Source organism: Salvia hispanica, chromosome 3, assembly GCF_029641045.1.
Source record: "Salvia hispanica isolate PSC_SH4W2 chromosome 3, Shi_PSC_v1, whole genome shotgun sequence".
In the NCBI taxonomy this organism is placed as follows: Eukaryota; Viridiplantae; Streptophyta; class Magnoliopsida; order Lamiales; family Lamiaceae; genus Salvia; species Salvia hispanica.
Genome location: NC_142694.1, coordinates 24,428,939 through 24,446,896, shown reverse-complemented (window position 1 = coordinate 24,446,896; position 17,958 = coordinate 24,428,939). Strand labels below are relative to the sequence as shown.

The window sequence follows — 17,958 nt, the reverse complement described above, 5'->3', positions numbered from 1 at the left end:
AAGTGCGTGCATAGTCTGTGACTGTCTACGTTGTACAAACAGCAGTCATTTCTAAATTTTAGAACTCACAATCGTAGTGATTTTTTGGATCCCATCATTTTTACAAATGATCTTATTGTTCACTAAAGTGAGTTGGCATAGCTAATGCATAGAGTCATTATTCATGCAGTTCAAGCAACATATAAAATAAACTTATATTTGTAGTAATGACTATAATATTTAGACATACTACCAACTAAAATAAGTGATCCTTTGTGCTGACTAGTTATATACTAGTACTTCTCATTATGACACTACATATAAAGTGCATGAACCCAACCATACTTTCAAAACCAAAAAAAGAGCACAATTATGCCCACTATATATCTATATGACGTACACACGGTGCCCACAGTTCCGGAACCGGCAGTTTCGGTTTTAAAAATTGATGAACCGGAACCAAACCGCGAGAGTGTTTCGCGGTTACGGTTCCGGTTCCAAAACCGCCTGTTTCGGTTTCGGTTTCGAACCAGCGGTTTTCCGACATTTTTTTTACGATTTTCATGGTTCAGCTCGGTTTCACAGTTTTCCTGCGGTTTTTCGGTTCTGATTTGGAACCGGCGGTTCCGACACGGTTTGAGTTCGAAAATTTTCAAACCTGAATCGAACCACGGTTCTAAAATCGATGGTTTCGATTTGGGTAAATTCTCGCGGTTCTGGTTATGAACATTAACCGTCGGTTACGGTTCCACGGTTAACTTCCGAAACGGTAAACCTTGGGAATCTCTACACGTAATACTAAATATATATACATCCATAACAATAAAACACAATACTAGAAAACAAGTTCGGCCATTCTAAATTTACACCTCCAAAACAGCTCACTCACTCTCTCAATGTAATTAAATCACAATGTGGCCAAGTGATCACCAAACTTGCACCTCAAGCATCGATGGCCCTTCACCACTCTCGCCGCCGCTCCGCCACCACTGCGTAGCAACGCTCAAGGGCCACGACACCTCCTACACATCAGCCCTCGCCGTCGCAGGGGGGCACTTATTCACCGGCTCCTCCTCCGGCCAAATCCACCGCGCCACCCTTATAAACTCCCTCCCGCACCACCAAACCCTGGCCGCCGCGGGAGACGGGGCCGTGAAGGCCCTCGTGGCAGCCTCCTCCGACAAGCTCATCACCGCCCACCAAGACCACAAAATCCGAGTGTGGAGAGTCGACCACCGCCACCAGAGAATCACGCAGCTCGCCACGCTCCCGACCCTGAGCGACCGAGCGATCACGCTCCTCCTCCCCCGGAACCACGTCCAGGTGAGAAGGCACAAGACATCGACGTGGGTCCACCACGTCGACGCTGTGTCAGCGCTGGCCCTCTCGAGAGACGAGAAGCTTCTCTACTCGGTCTCGTGGGACCGGAGTCTCAAGATATGGAGGACCGCGGACTTCAAATGCCTCGAGTCCGTGGCGGACGCGCACGACGACGCGGTCAACGCCGTCGCTGTTAACGACGGCGCCGTCTACACGGGATCCTCCGACGGGAAGATCAAGGTGTGGAGGAGGAGGCAGGGGGAGAAGGGTAATTATTCACTGGATGCTACATTGACGAAGCATAAAGCCGGGCTCAATGCCTTGGCGATGAGTCCGGACGGGGCGGTTTTGTACTCCGGTGGCTCGGGCGCGTTGATATGGGCGTGGAGGAGCGGCGGCGGCGGTGGCGGGGCTGAGGGGGCATGAGAAGGCCGTGCTGTGCTTGGCTGTGGCTGCGGCGGCGGATGAGACGGTGAGGGTTTGGAGAGGGAATGGGAAATGGTCATATGAGTGTTTAGCGATTCTTCAAGGGCATCGAGGGCCTATTAGATGCATCACTAGTTCTCATACATCATCAAACGCCTGCCTTCTCTACACTGCTTCTCTTGATTGTGATATTAAAGTCTGGAAATCAATGATGTCTATATAAGATACTACTATTAATTTCATAACAATCAATGATGTCAATCCCCTTTTAATAAAATCAATAAATAAAGCTATAAATTTTTAATTAATATAATATAAATTCAATAATCACTACAAAAAAAGCTCCCATTTGTGAGCACAATAGTGCTAGCAAACCTGTATTAAAGTGCTCGCAAACGTGCGAGCACCGACGTGTGCTCGCAAAATAGTGGTCGCAAACAAGCACTTTTTTTTAGTGAATCCTGATCATAATTCTAACTTAACATAGTGAAGAAAAAAAAGAGTACTAACATGAAGTTACATAATGAGGCTTAGTTTAGGTTTCGGAAGCTTGAATATTTTCATGTTGAGAAGATACATATTTGACTAGTCATCTAGAAGAAGGTGCATATTTGTTACTCCCTCCGTCCGCTATTAGGAGTCCCATTCATTGACGGCACGAGTTTTAAGAAATGTTAAGAAAAATGAGTAGAAAAAAGTTAGTGAAATAGAGGTCCCCTTTTGTATATATTAGTTTTAAATGAAATGTGAGTGGAATGAGTTAGTGGAAGATGAGATCCTATTACCATTTATGGTATAAGTAAACCGGGACTCCTATTCGCAGACGGACTAAAATGGAAAAACGGGACTCCTATTCCCGAACGGAGGGAGTATCACATTTCAATTCGGACTCAAATATGGTAAAGCAAGGTGGCCAACCACCGGGGCATTTCACCAAACTGGGGTTAAACATAAATAATAGGTATATGACTCCACTAATCATAAAATATCACTCAGAACTCTTAAAGTTCATATATTCTAGTTTGTCTAAGGCCTTTTGACTATCTTTACCAGATCAAGTAGAATCCCTTTTACAATGGTAATAAGTCAGTCATAGGTCAGCCACTCTCTCTCCCTACCACGTCAGCAGCACTAAAAATTCACCTATCACATCAGCATAAGCCAGCCGCAATAAAAATAATTCAAAAACAACTACATTTTATGGAATAAAATTTACGATTAAATTACAGAATTAAATTTACGAGACATATGCGGGAAAATTCATTCATTTTCATTAAAAAAAAGGTACATAGATTTAAAAAAAATACATGATTTTTTTCAAAAAAAAAAAAAGGACTTCCACACACGAGCCCTGTCACTCTCTACTCCTCATCGTCGCCGCTGCCACCCGGGTATCTGAGCCCGCGTCTGAACACCCCACCAGTGCCCTCGAGGCATCCAAATCCACCCGCATTGTAACATCCTAAAAATAGACTTAGATGAAACTCGAAAATCCGATAAAAAATGGATGCTTTAGGATTTCTCAATGATCAATTCAATTTTATAAATGATAATAATTAGATAGAGAGAGTATTACTAGATGTTAAAATGAATTAGTATATGACCCGTGGCACAAAGAATGCTAAGAGATTTAAATTAGAATAAGAAAATCATCGGTTTAGCATTTCTTTTTGACGATTTATTAGAAATGACCAAGGATATCTATTCATTAAAGTCATGCCATTTGTACACTTAATATACCATAAAATAAATAATTAAAGCCTATCCTAAACACCCCATTGTCGGTGCACATAGAGGAGAAGCCTCTCTAGTTTTCATGTTTTCTCTAGAATCTTCACCCCCAAATACATATCAAGTCACTGTCAAATTACAGAGAGGAGAGAGGAAGACATTTTTGAATGAAAATAATATAAGGAGGAGGAATATTGCAATTTATCTTCCCCTGTGAACCGTCGTCGCCTCTTCCCGTTGGTGCCGCAGTGACGCATCACTGTTGCCGTTTGTCGCCTCAGCTCCAATCTCAACAACATCACATTCTCTTGTTCTTCCACTTCTTGATACTCACCTTCAGTTTTACAATTAAATGTAAGCATTTTATCATTCTGTAATTAATAGTTTCATATGTTGAAAGTGAATAATTAAGTAGGAAACAAATGGAATTCTTGATGGGTGGGTAGGAAAGTGCCGATTATTCTCTTTATTGGACTTAGTGCTTTGGTTTTAATTCTTGTTTGGTAATGAGATTCATTTCTCATGATTTAACTAAGCATGTGTTAATGTGTTATAAAATAAAATGAAATTTGACGGTGGATGGAGGCGAAGGACAGTAGGTAGTAAGATTAATTAATATTTTGATAAATTTGTAGAAAAGGTTGTCCTTAACCATAGGATACTATAAATTTTGATATATTATTCAAGTTCTGCAATTGATATTTTGGCATAGTTTTGGTCTAAACGACCTGAGAAAATGTTTTTAACTGGTTGCGGTTTAACATATCTAAATTATGATATTAGTATTATTTTTCGGTTGGAATATATGGGGTGTTACACGCATGTTCTCGAGCATCGAGTAGAGGAACATCATCTCCGTGGGGTCGGTTGCGGCCTTCCACTCTAGGAAGACCTCGAACATACGTTCCTCCGTCTTCGCACGCGAGAATAACGTGTATGCGCGTGGGGGTGGGGGGGGGGGGGGCTGAGATGACCTCATGGGGCGATAGGGGGAATCCTCCCCTCGCTGCCCGTTGCGCCCGCTTTTGGCCAACCGGACGAGGGCGACGAGGGCGACGAGGAGCGGATGGAGGGGACGGAAACTCCTCAGCATCCGAGGGGAGGTCGTGGGGTCCGTCGTTGCTGCCGCTGTAGTCTCCGGAATAGTTCAGTCTCTGCTTCTTCGGCCACCCAGCGTCGCACCCCGCCCGGAACTTCTCGGAGTCCTTCAGCAACACATAGCATTCCCATCCCGAGATGCATACCGTGCTGCATCCCTCCCTGCCACATCATCCCCATCATCTGCTGCATCATCTGCTGCTGCATCTGGTACATACCTCCCCACCCCGGCGCTGACTGCCCGTCGCTCCCCTGCCCCCGCCCGGCATCCCCCACGGCATACTCCCCCTGTCCCCCCTCATCCCCACTGGCGCTCCAGCCATCATCCCCATCAACTGGCCCCAAGGGACGTTAAGCCCTGGGCCCATCTGCCCGCCCATCTGGCCCCATCCAGATCCCACGGGTACCGTGGGCGTATGAGAGCCGCTCGTCGCCGGACTGGACTCGTTGTTGTTGTCCATCGCTCGATGATGCTCTTTTATAGAAAGTTAGAGAGAGGGAAAACTCGTTAAAACAAGTGGTGCAAATGAAAATGAAACTAAAATCGCGAATATATAGGTTTTCAAAAAATAAAAAATAAAAAAATCGGAAATAGGCGCTAGCCGATCGCTAGCCGATCGGCACGCCACAATGGCGGCCAGCGTCTCTGAATCGGCTAGCCCATGCCGATTCTCTGGCCAATTTGCTGCTGGTCGATTGTAATGGTTCGGCTAAGCCCAAAAAAGGTATGATTTGGCATGCCCAAAAAAGTATAAAGCAACAATAAGAGAGGGCATGCATATGCAGAACCAAGTTGTAGCTTTAGTGAATGATAAAATTTTAGAATTAATTTTATTTTCAGATGAGAGACATAATGAGGTTGATGCATATTATATATGGTCAATTACTTTGGTCATGCCATTGCCGTTCAAACTTTAGCATGTCAGAGGCAGAGGCATACATATAGTGCTGCTCATGTGCCCAAATCTGAGCTGTATGCTAAAAATAATGGAATGGATTTACTGTGAGTGAATATCATGAGGTGTCTTGTAATTTCACAAAGTTTTGGGTCATGTAAATTAAGTTTTGATGCATTTCATTAAAATGTCTTGTATTATGTACTTCAATCATCAATACTACTATTTAATACTAACTGATCTAAATAATGATCAAAGATTAAATAAAGATCCAGTTGCAGATATAGGTATAGTTTCGGGTAGGCTTCAGTCTGCCTCTAACATTATAACCCATCATCTCACACCGTGATAAAACTGAGGAGCATTCCTCCTCAGTTAGGGAACCTTACCAACCTACGCTTACTTGACCTTAGTCAGAATGATTTTGGAGGCATTCCGATCCCAAAATTCGTTGGTACCATGAAACAGTTACAACATCTATATCTTTGGGATTGTAACTTTTCTGGGAGTATTCCTCCTCAATTGGGGAATCTTACCAACCTACGCTTACTTGATCTTTCAATCAACTCTTTGTGTTGTATATCTCTTTCTCAACTTGGTCTTGTATTTGAATCACTCAAAATACTGGACTTGTCCAATAATCATCTCATCGGATCAATGCCGGACCTAAGAGCATTTCCTTCATTGACAAAATTGGCCCTTTCGAACAATAACTTTACCGGTTCCATACCCGTAACTATTGGCCATCTCTCCAAGCTTCAAGATCTAGACCTGTCATCAAAATTCTTTCAAAGGTTCAGTTCCTCTGAACATTGGCCAACTCTCCAAGCTTCAATATCTATATCTTTCTCATAATTCTTTGGAAGGTTTAGTCTCTGAATCCCACTTCTCCAAGCTTGATAACTTAAAGTCACTAGATCTATCCTTCAATTCATTCATCTCGGATATTCCCTCTAATTGGAGTCCTCCTTTTCAGTTGGATAATTTGAATTTAGCCTGGTGCAAAGTGGGCCCATATTTCCCAAAATGGCTCCAAACTCAGAGGAATTTGACGTACCTTAATCTCAATGGCACCAATATAACAGATGAAGTCCCTTGGTGGTTGTGGAGTACGTCTCCTTCGTTACAATACTTATTTCTCTCCTACAATCAAATAAGTGGCACAATTCCGAATCTCTTATCCACCTTAGGTATATAGATCTTAGCTACAATCAATTCCGAGGTCCTACACCATTATTTCCTGTCAATGCTTCGCATATTCTGTTCAATGGAAATATGTTCTCGGGTTCAATTTCATCTCTTTGCAAAGCTCCCCATGATTATCTCGAATACTTTGACCTATCAAATAATCAGTTGACAGGAGAGGTTCCCAACTGTAGGGACAAAATTCCAAGCTTGAGATACCTCAATTTAGCTAACAATGGTTTTTTGAGTGAAATTCCTTCCTCTTTCGGCAACTTAAAAGAATTACTTGGACTCTTGTTGCATAGTAATGGCTTTTCTGGTTTGTTTCCTTACAATTTGAGACAATGCCAAGAATTGAGAATCATTGATATTGGAAGAAACAAGCTAACAGGAGAGATACCATCTTGGATTGGCAAGGTGTATCAGATGCAATTTCTAAACTTTCGTGGAAATAAATTGCATGGCAGTATTCCTCCCGAGATATGCAATCTTACTAATATTCAAGTTCTGGATTTATCAATAAATAATCTGTCTTCGATAATATCTGATTGCTTCGACAATTTCACTCTCTTGGCAAGTGAGAGTATCAGTGACACATATGCTTATGTAGTTACTATTGGTACACGGTTTGGAGGCTACGAAACATGGGAGTATGCATATTCATCATTTCAATGGAAAGGTAAGGAATCAGAATACAGGAAATCTCGGGCTTCTCAAACTCATTGATTTTTCAAGCAATAGATTGACGGGGAATATTCCCAAGTCATTTTCCAGTATGAGCAATTTAAATTCCTTGAATCTTTCAAGAAATAGTTTGACGGGTCATATTATTTCGGACATTGGGAAAATGGGGATTCTAGATTCTCTTGATCTATCTCATCACCATTTCTCTGGCAAGATACCTACAAGCTTAGCTGAAATACACACTCTTGGTGTTCTTGATTTGTCGAACAATAATTTGTGTGGAAAAATTTCAACGAGTACTCAACTTCAAAGCTTCAATGCTTCGTCTTATGCCGGGAATGATGGACTCTGTGGCAATCCTCTACCGATGTGCATTGAACATAGCTTGAGGCCATCCACCACTAATCCGGTGGATAACACGAATGAGAAAGACGGCAACAACTTCTCATTTATGCAAGAAGTTGGCATATCAATGGGCTTTGGTTTTATCTTTGGATTTTGGGGAGTTATTGGCTCATTCATACTGAAGAAATCATGGAGAGTTGCATTTTCTAAGGTGATGTTTGGTTTCCTAGATAAAATAATACCAAGATATAATTTAGGATTAAGTTGTGAGATTATTTTAGTCATAGGGGGTTAGCTATAACTAATAATCCCAAGATTATCCATCTAGGATTGAGTTGAAGGACTAAATCTCATGAACCAAACACACTACTAATATAGTCCGAGATACAATATTGCAAACCGAACACACCCTAACTTGTTAGATGCTGTTGGAGATTGGTTTTATGTCAAGATTGTTGTGGTTGTATCCAAATGGAGACGAAGCTGAAATGCAGGTATATATTTTTTACTCTTTGATACAGTTCTAGGATAATTTTCGCAAATAACATACTCCCTCCGTCCCTGGAAGTTTATCCTATTTTTCCGTTTCCGTTCGTCCCATAAAATTTGTCTTATTTTACTTTGTACAATTTTTGGTAGTGGAGGTCATATTCTACTAACTCATTCCTACTCACATTTTATTATAAAATTAATGTATTAAAGTAGAACTCACATTACACTAACTTTTTCAACTCCCTTTTCATTACGTTTCTTAAAATCCGCGCCGGGTTAAAGTGGGACAATATTTGGGGGACGGAGAGAGTAAAATTTACGCACAACTTTTTATCTTCGCCTTATTTTAACGTATTACCATCAAAATTTGATTTTTTGATTTATAACATCCTCATTTTTTTCAGCGGTGAAGGCACTTTAACATGGCTTGTGATCTTTCCAAGTTACTATAATTTGGATTGATTGTTATCAATCTCTTTTTCATGAATTACAGCAATGTACTTTCACTTTGTTTCAATTTCTTGCTTTAACTTGTAAACTCTATGTTTCGTGTGTATTTGTTTCTTCTAGAATTGAATGTTTGTGTTTTTATACTTGGATTCTTGCCCTTTAAATCCGTATCCACACTTTTGCAAATGTCAGCTTTGAGTTTTTTTCAATGATAGTAGGAAAAATGCTATGTATATGCACTGTATTCTATGTACGTAAAGAGTAGTATACTCATATTGTGTAATACTCCATCCGTCCCCGATTAGGAGTCACACTTTGACCGGGCATGGATTTTAAGAAATGTAAAGAAAAGTTGATTGAAAAAGTTAGTTGAATGTGAGACCCATTTTTTTATATTGGTTTTATAATAAAATGTGAGTGAATTGAGCTAGTGAAATGGGAGACCTAGTTACTATTTATGGTAAAAATTAAGTGTGACTCTTAATTGGGGACAGACCGAAATGGAAAAGTGTGACTCTTAATCGGGAACGGAGGGAGTATTGTCTAATACACAGAATTTTTAATATTTTCTAAATAAATAAACAAAAAATATTTAAAATATTCATGTCAATCCATATGCCACAACTCCTATATTCAGTTAATATTGTCTCCTCACTTAACACACAAAGATCTCTTTTTAAATTTCCATGTCGAAGAGAAATCAATCTTATGCTTTTACCTAGCATCAAATAAATGATAGGATCAAAGACACAAAAACACAATAAAGAACTATAACCTTGTTCACAAAAAAAGCAAAGCGCAACTTCAAAGAAAGTGAGATATTCTATTAACTTTATTGCTTGTTCCACTTTTGAATAGGTAAATATAAAGAATTTTCATCTCTGAGGCAAAACTTCCAAATTGTGAATCTATGTCAAACAAATAAAATTAATACTTCCTCTGTCTGTCATTTATAGTCTCATTTTGACTCGGCACAGGTTTTAAAAAATTGTTTAACTTTGTGAAGAAAAGTAGAGAAATGATCTACTGGAATGTGAGCTCCACTTTTATATAAAGAGTAAATCAGACTTTAAATTGCAGACACTCCGAAATGATAAAACTGAGATATTTTTTCACGGACGGAGATAGTACTTGTTTTTTTCTTCTAAATATTTCCCAAAATGATACTCGTAAAACAAAGGCCTTCAGTGGTACAAACAAACCGAGGCTGGTAAAATCCAGCTAAACTAAAGATGGGCCGAATATTGGGCCTGAGAAGTATATTTGGGGGCTTTCAACATATAAATGTGCCAATTACCATAAATTAGTTTAGCCACTTTTAATTTGCTCTATTTTTAAATCCTTTTATTTCTTAAATTTAATTCCTTAGGTGTAAGTATAACTTTATGATAATTAATTTGAGTTTACTAATCCAATCAAGAATTACTATATGATTCACACACACGCACCACACTACTCCACACATTTGGAGGAGGAACTTCTAGGAATTGAATTGTGCTATGTCATCATTTAACATAGATCGTTATACTTAATTAATCCAAAATTAGAGTACACAATTTTTCAATTTCAAAAAATTAGCGCTGTGCTATTTCAGTCAAACTCAACAATGACTTTTTGGTCAATTGAATTTATTGAAGAATATCTCTCATCAATTAGTACTTAAGTAGTGAAATCATTTATAGGAAACCATAACATTATGTAGTGGGTTTGGCAACGTTCCAAATAATTGAGATATATTGGAAAAATGACTTTTAATTCTTAAAACTTGACTAAGTAGTCTTTAATTTGTCTTTCACCTCATTTTTCTATACGCAAGGAACCAAAATATGCACTAAAATTGTTTGCGGAGAAAATACACGCTATTCTTGCGTTAAGTTAGTCTTTCTTTGGAGCATTATTTCAACCCAATTTCTACGTTCTCATATCATGAATTAGTCTTTTTTTTTTTTTTTGGAGAAAGCGGTGATAATTATCAAAGATTATAAATTGATACTTTTGCCGGAATCAAGAACTATATATTCTTTTTTCTCATGCTGGATTACATATATAATGGGACCAAACTAAGTTATATATTCTCTCGATATGTCTACATTCTTGAGTGGTACGAAATTTTAAGAGAAATTGTTAGATGGAGTAAAGCAAGAGAAAAATGTAGTTGAATATTTTAATAAGAAAGGAGAGATGAATTTATTTTCATATATAAAAAGTGGACACCTTGAGTGTGATAAATTACTAGAAAGGAAAAGGGGACATCTTGAATGGAATGGAAAGAGTATTTTCATTTTTTGTAAGTTTTTATTTTCAACGTTACTAATAGTACTTCAATTACTTTTTCTTTTCGCATCTTTCCTACTTTGTCAATTTTAAACTAAAATTTGGATAGTTCCAAGTTACCTATTTTATGGAACGAATGGTGTATTTAAGAATGACTTTAATTAATGAAAGTTGACTGAAGTCTTTGGCGATCACTTTTTCAAATTGCTATAATTCATGTATACATTTCATGATTATACAACATAGTAATTTCCACAAATCATTGATGAGAAAATAGTGTACAACGTCATGCATGTGTAATTCAATTCGTCATTAAATTTATGGGAAATATCTTGTATAATTAATCTATTTTTTCGTTAGTTTGATATATAATACTCCTTCGATCCGTGATTGGTATTCTTTTGTTGGTTTTTCCATTAATTACAAGTAATAGATTTCCACTTATAGTAAAAAATAATACAGTATATTTATTTTTTCTTATTTTATATTTCTCTTACTTGATTTTCTTTATTTAACTCAATAAATATTATTTTCTTAAATCTTGGCGAAAAGCCACCACCATAACCGCAATGTTTGAGAAAATATGGTGGTTTCACATGTGGTGGACCATCTCAACATTATGTTTACCTCTACATAAACCGTTGAGTTGATACAATGGAGTATCCATCAAAAACATATCATATCCATACATCATGACTAAAGAAATAATAGCAATCAAAATTGTTCTTGTTATTCTTTCATGTGTGTTTGTTTTAGGAGATGCAAAAGTGAGATGCATAGAGAGCGAGCGAGAAGCTCTTCTTAGCTTCAAGAAGGATATCATTGATGAGAATGAAATTCTCTCGTCGTGGCAAAGCAACGAATGCTGCGAATGGCATGGTGTTGAGTGCAGCGACACCGGTCATGTCACCGCCCTCCGAATCTGCAATATGGCATTTGGAGGTAAGATTGGCTCGTCATTACTTGCGTTGCAGCAGCTAAATACCCTTTCCCTTGGTGGCAATGATTTCGGTGGATTTCCAATCCCGGAATTCATTGGTTCCATGAAACAATTACAACACTTGCAGCTTAGCTCGTCTAACTTTCGTGGGATCATTCCTCCTCAATTAGGGAACCTTACCAACCTACGCTCACTTGATCTCTCGTTTAAATCTCTGTCTTCTATATCTCTTTTTCCGAATGGTTCTGTGTGGGAATCACTCGAATCACTGGACTTGTCTTATAATAATCTCACGGGATCAATCCCGGACCTGAGAGCATTTCCTTCATTGACAGAACTGGTCCTTTCCGGTAATAACTTTACCAGCTCTATTCCTATAAGTATTGGCCAACTCTCCCACATTCGATATCTCGATCTTTCTTCTAATTCGTTGGAAGGTTTAGTCTCCGAATCCCACTTCTCCAAGCTTCATAAATTAGAGTCACTAGATTTATCCTTCAATCCATTATTGATCTTGGATATTGCTCCTGATTGGAGTCCTCCTTTTCAGTTGAGTGCTATAAAATTAGCCGGGTGCAATGTGGGCCCGTATTTTCCAAATTGGATTCGAACTCAGATAAATTTGTCTATTCTTGATCACAGTGGTGCCAATATAACAGATGAAGCCCCGAAGTGGTTGTGGAGTGTTTCTCCTTCGTTAAAGTCCTTGTATCTCTCTTACAATCAAATAAGTGGTACAGTTCCGAAGCTCTCATCCACTTCCATCAAGTATATAGATCTTAGTTACAATCAACTTTCAGGTCCTATAACGTTATTTACTAACAACGTTTCCGAGAATCGGTTGAGTGGAAACATGTTCTCCATGTCAATTTCATCTATTTGCAAAACTCTCCACGATGAGGTTAAACACATTGACCTATCCAACAATCAACTGGCCGGAGAGGTTCCCCGCTGCTGGGAGAAAATGGCGGGCCTTTTGTCCCTCAGTTTGGCTAGCAACAGTTTTTCGGGTGAAATTCCTCTCTCCTTGGGAGTATTACATAACCTCGGTGCACTACAAATGCATGGTAATAATTTATCGGGTGAGTTGCCTTACGATTTGAGACATTGTCAAGAATTGAAAATCATTGATGTTGGGGAGAACAAGTTAACAGGAGAGATCCCTTCTTGGATTGGCCAGCTGGATCAAATGCAAATTATAAACCTTCATGAGAATAAATTGCATGGCAGTATTCCTCAGGAGATATGCGATCTTATTAGTATTCAAATTCTAGATCTGTCGTTAAACAATCTATCTGGGATAATACCCGATTGCTTCGACAATTTTAATATCTTGTCTAGTAAGTATGCCTTGATTCCATCCATTTATGGAAATTTTTTTGGTCAAATTGATGCTAAGATCGATGGCTATACAGTATTAAATGGTGAATGTTTTGGTATTGGAGATCGTGTTACTATCAACGCAATAAGTGCTATGGATATTCATTGTTTCAATGGAAAGGTAAGGAATCTGAATATTGGGAAAATCTCCGTCTTCTCAAACTCGTTGATGTTTCAAGCAATAGATTGATTGGGAACATTCCCAAATCATTTTCCACTATGAAGGGATTAAGATCCTTGAATCTATCTAGAAATAGTTTGAATGGATATATAATTCCAGATATTGGTAAAATGGAGATGCTAGAGTCTCTTGATCTGTCTCACAACAAACTTTTTGGCAAGATACCTACAAGTTTGGCACAAATAAACACTCTTGGCGTTCTTGATTTGTCCAACAACAATTTGTCTGGAAAAATTCATCGGCTTATGCAGAGAATTATGGACTATGTGGTGACCCTATGCCAAAGTGCCCGGAAGATAGATTGAGGCCACCAACCACTAATCCAAGGGAAAACTTAAATGAAAAAAATGGCAGCATCTTTTCATTTATGCAAGAAGTTGCCATATCAATGGGTTTTGGTTTTATCTTTGGATTTTGGGAAGTTATTGGCTCATTTGTACTGAAGAAATCATGGAGAATCGCATTCTTCAGTTTGTTGGATGCTATTGGAGATTGGATCTATATCAGGATTATTGTGTTTGTACCCAAAATGCAAACAAGGCTGAAATACTTATGTCAGGTAATATTACCTAAATTCTATGCACTTAAATACATATTTAGTTTAATTGCTACAAATAACATAACATTTACTCGAATTAGTTATATTCACATTACATACATTGCAATCAAGATTTTATTTCATGGATTTATAACATTCCTATTTTTTCAGCGGTGAAACTACGCGCTTTAGCATTCAATCAAGGTCAAACTTATGGTAGGGGATCTTTCCAATTTCCTGTAACTTGGATATTTTTCATCTTTCTTCTTTTGAATTGAGTCAATGTACTTTCACATTGTTTCAGTTTCTTGCTTTCATTTATAAACTTTATGTTTGGTGTGTATTTGTTTCTTCTTTGACATAAATGTGTTTTTAATTTTTATGCCGAGTTTCACTTTGTTTTCATGGTTGGAAAATGCAATGCATATGCACTATTTCATCTGTAAATAATATAATCGTAGGTTCAATATAGAATTTGTCAACATTTAAAATATGCATGCCAATTCATATGCCACAGCTCCTATTTACTCAATTAATCTTCATATGCTCCTATTTACTCAATTAATCTTCGTATCGAAATAAATTGTCTTTATTACGGTAAAATACTTATATTTGAATAATTATACTCCATTCATCCACGAAAAATAAAACACATTGTGAATGACACGAATTTTAATGTGGAATTGATAAAGTAAGAGAAAAAGCAAAAAAGTAAAAGAGAAGTAGTGATAGTGAAAGTGGAGTCCATATTATTAGTAAGAGAAAAGAGAAAAAAGTAAGAGAGAAACTGTTGAATACTTTCCTTTTTTTAAATGTGCTCTTTTTTCGTGGACAACTAAAAATGACAAATGTGCTATATTTTTCGTGTATGGAGGGAGTATTATATTTTCCTTTCTAACTTTCAAATACTCCCCCCCCCCCCGTCCGTGAAATGTTGTCCAGTTTTGTCATTTCGGTCCGTCCTGAAATGTTGCCCATTTTGCTTCTTTTTTTTCCATTTTTGGTAAATGGACCCTACTTTGCATCAACTCATCACATTTTATTATAAAACTAATATATAAATGTGAGGCCTATATTTCATTAACTTTTTTTCACTCATTTTTCTTTACATTTTTTAAAATCCACGCCGAGTCAAACATGGACAATATTTTGCGGACGGAGGGAGTATTATGTAATTCTACTTTATGCCAATCACTTTACCTCATTGAAATTCCACATGGAGGACTTTTCAACTAGAATTTTTATCATAATCGTAGTAGGTTGGTGATTGTCTTAAATGTCTCTACCTGAACATGGAAGATAAGGTGATTCTGCTTTATTATTATCCGAGCATGTTCGGAATGAGGGCGAGTGGCAAAATAGCAAAATAAATGCTTTCCTAAATGATTTATGTATGAATAGCAAAATTAATATACTAATTGATAAAAAAAAATTAAATAGTCATCTAATAGGCCTATAGTAATATTCTAAAAAGAGGCGTTTAATGATAATAGAAACGAAAGCTCAAAATATTTATCTGGGCTTACAAATGGACCTAGTATTGGGCCTCAATATTAGAAATGGACTTTCCAAAAAAAAAAAAACATGTCACGTACCATAATTCTATTTAGACTATCATCAACGTGCCACTTTCAAATTTTCATATCTTTTGATCATTTTAGTTTTCGAATTTTTTTAGTTATTAAATTTTTATTGATTGAAAACAATGTCGTTTCAATTAAGTTGGGGACTAATTTAATAGTGGTTGTTGTATATATATTCTAACTTCGCTTTCTAGCTAGCCATTTTTCTTTAATTTTGAGCTTAATTAGTTCTTAGGCCAACTTATCCTGAATCAATCAAACGCATCATGACTATTTGTAATTATATATGACTTGGCCACATATTTTTTCTTGGATTTTGTAATTATTGAGATTTGTCCCTTTGATTAGCAATGCAGTAATTTCGAGGAAACCATGAAATAATATTTTATAGTACTCCTATAACTTGGTTGGTTTATGTTGAATAATTATATTTCCCTCTTTGACTTAATGAGTCCCACTAAAGTAATACTGATTTTATAGAACTATAAATAAATTAGACCAATTTGAATTTATTAGATCCTTAAATAAACAGTTAAAATCTACGATATCATCATACATATGGCTCGTTATTATCATAAGATTTTAATCGTCAACTATATAAATTAAAATGTGGCTGAGATTTGGAAGCGTGATTTAATCGATAACATAATATGCTAATTTCATCAACCACAACAAAATAAATCGAAATTTCTTAAATTAAGAATAGATAAAATTACATATTAAGATGGACATTTACTTAGATACCCTTTAAATTAAAATTAAATAAAGATTGTCCTGTCATAATAAAAGTCGTTAGATTCTGAAATCATATGGTGAATTTGTTTTAGTTTTTACTTTTAAAAATTACTTTTAATTCATAAAACTTTACTCTAGTCTTTGGTGCTACTTTTTAATTAAAAAGAAGAACTTTGCAGTATTATTATATATGCAGTCAAGTTTTCAAAGTGCGACAATTCCACGCGTTTTTTCACTACTTAATTAAAGTGAAAATCAATATATATGAAGTAACATAAATGTGTTGGATGATTTCTTCAGCATTCCTCAAATATACATACCATCAATTAAGAAAGGATGATTTTAGATAAAAGACTAGCAATCAAATTTGTTCTTCTTGTTGTTCTTATCTGTGTGTTTGTTTCAGGAGATGCAAACGCGATATGCATAGAGTGGGAGAGAGAAGATCTTCTAAGCTTCAAAAACGGCCTCATCGATGAGGATGGTATTCTCTCGTCGTGGCAAAGCAACGAATGCTGCGAATGGCACGGTGTCGAGTGCAGCAACACCACTGGCCATGTAATCACCCTTGACCTCCAATGCAATCTATGTACATTGCAAGGCGAGGTTCGTTCTTCGTTGCTTGAGTTGCATCATTTAAATCATCTTGACCTCAGTCGGAATGACTTTGGAGGCATTCCTATCCCAGAATTCATTTATTCCATGAAACAATTACAACACTTGCATCTTAGTTTTTCCAACTTTTCTACTACCATTCCTCCTCAGTTAGGAAACCTTACCAACCTACGCTCACTCGACCTTAGTGGGAACGGTATTAGGAACATCCCTCCTCAGTTGTGGAACCTTACCAACCTACGCTCACTTAATCTCGGGTATAACTCTTTGGATTCCGAGTCTCTTTCTCTTTCTATAAGTTCAGGTTTTGTATTGGAATCACTCGAAATACTAAACTTGGCTGAGAATCAACTCAATGGATTGATGTTTGACCTTAGAGCATTTCCTTCATTGACAAACCTATACCTTATGGGAAATAACTTTATTGGATCCATTCATGTAAGCATTGGTCAACTATCCAATCTTCAAGATCTATTTCTTCAATCCAATTCTTTGGAAGGTTTAGTGTCAGAATATCACTTCACCAAGCTTAATAAGTTAAAGAGACTAGACTTATCCTTCAATTCATTGATCATGGATATTGCTCCTGATTGGAATCCTCCTTTTCAATTGAGTTCTCTATCTTTAGCCGGATGCAATGTGGGCCCATATTTTCCAAACTGGTTCCGAACTCAGAGGAATTTGGCATATCTTGATCTTCGCTGTGCAAATATACAAGAAGAAGTCCCAAAGTGGTTGTGGAGTACATCTTCAATAAACTACTTATATCTCTCGGATAATCAAATAAGTGGTATGATTCCAAATCTCTCATCCGCCTCCATCTTGTCTATGGATCTTAGTAACAATCAATTATCAGGTCCTATACCATTATTTCCTAGCAAGGCTTCGCGCATTTTATTGAGTGGAAATATGTTATCTGGTTCAATTTCATCCATTTGCAATACGAGAACTAAATCCAATTGAATTGAGTGAATAAATTAGCATTTATAAAATTATGAGAAGCTATGCTTTTATGGTAAAAGGAAAATAGAAAAGGCTATATCAGTGTCATCAATAATAATAGGGCAAACTGGAACTTCCAACAATACCACCTACCAAAAAAAATA

General features: G+C 37.3%; 2 protein-coding genes, 1 long non-coding RNA gene and 1 pseudogene across 3 annotated transcripts; all 4 read left to right on the top strand.

The window, feature by feature from the left end:
- The first annotated feature begins 843 nt into the window (after positions 1-843).
- LOC125216573 (protein JINGUBANG-like) lies at positions 844-1,979 on the top strand (annotated as a pseudogene).
- A 1,550-nt stretch (positions 1,980-3,529) lies between these two features.
- Positions 3,530-8,749, top strand: LOC148930415 (uncharacterized). Its single transcript, XR_016136290.1, has 2 exons — positions 3,530-3,810; positions 8,561-8,749. It is a non-coding gene; the product is annotated as an uncharacterized LOC148930415 (long non-coding RNA).
- A 2,823-nt stretch (positions 8,750-11,572) lies between these two features.
- On the top strand, positions 11,573-13,949 carry LOC148930414 (receptor-like protein EIX2). Its single transcript, XM_089066465.1, has one exon. It carries the CDS (start codon positions 11,573-11,575, stop codon positions 13,388-13,390), a length of 1,818 nt encoding a protein of 605 aa, XP_088922591.1. The 3' UTR covers positions 13,391-13,949.
- On the top strand, positions 13,492-17,815 carry LOC125209710 (receptor-like protein EIX2). Its single transcript, XM_048109294.2, has 3 exons — positions 13,492-13,666; positions 13,827-13,940; positions 16,644-17,815. Exons 1-3 carry the CDS (start codon positions 13,492-13,494, stop codon positions 17,813-17,815), a joined length of 1,461 nt encoding a protein of 486 aa, XP_047965251.2.
- The last annotated feature ends 143 nt before the right edge of the window (positions 17,816-17,958 follow it).

Excerpts from the sequence above, each read along its gene's own strand:
- LOC148930414 (XM_089066465.1), top strand. The coding sequence starts at position 11,573 with ATGACTAAAGAAATAATAGCAATCAAAATTGTTCTTGTTATTCTTTCA.
- LOC125209710 (XM_048109294.2), top strand. The coding sequence starts at position 13,492 with ATGGAGATGCTAGAGTCTCTTGATCTGTCTCACAACAAACTTTTTGGC. Across the intron at positions 13,667-13,826 it reads TGTGGTGACCCTATGCCAAA|AAATCATGGAGAATCGCATT; the intron begins GTGCCCGGAAGA and ends TTTGTACTGAAG. Across the intron at positions 13,941-16,643 it reads GGCTGAAATACTTATGTCAG|GAGATGCAAACGCGATATGC; the intron begins GTAATATTACCT and ends TGTTTGTTTCAG.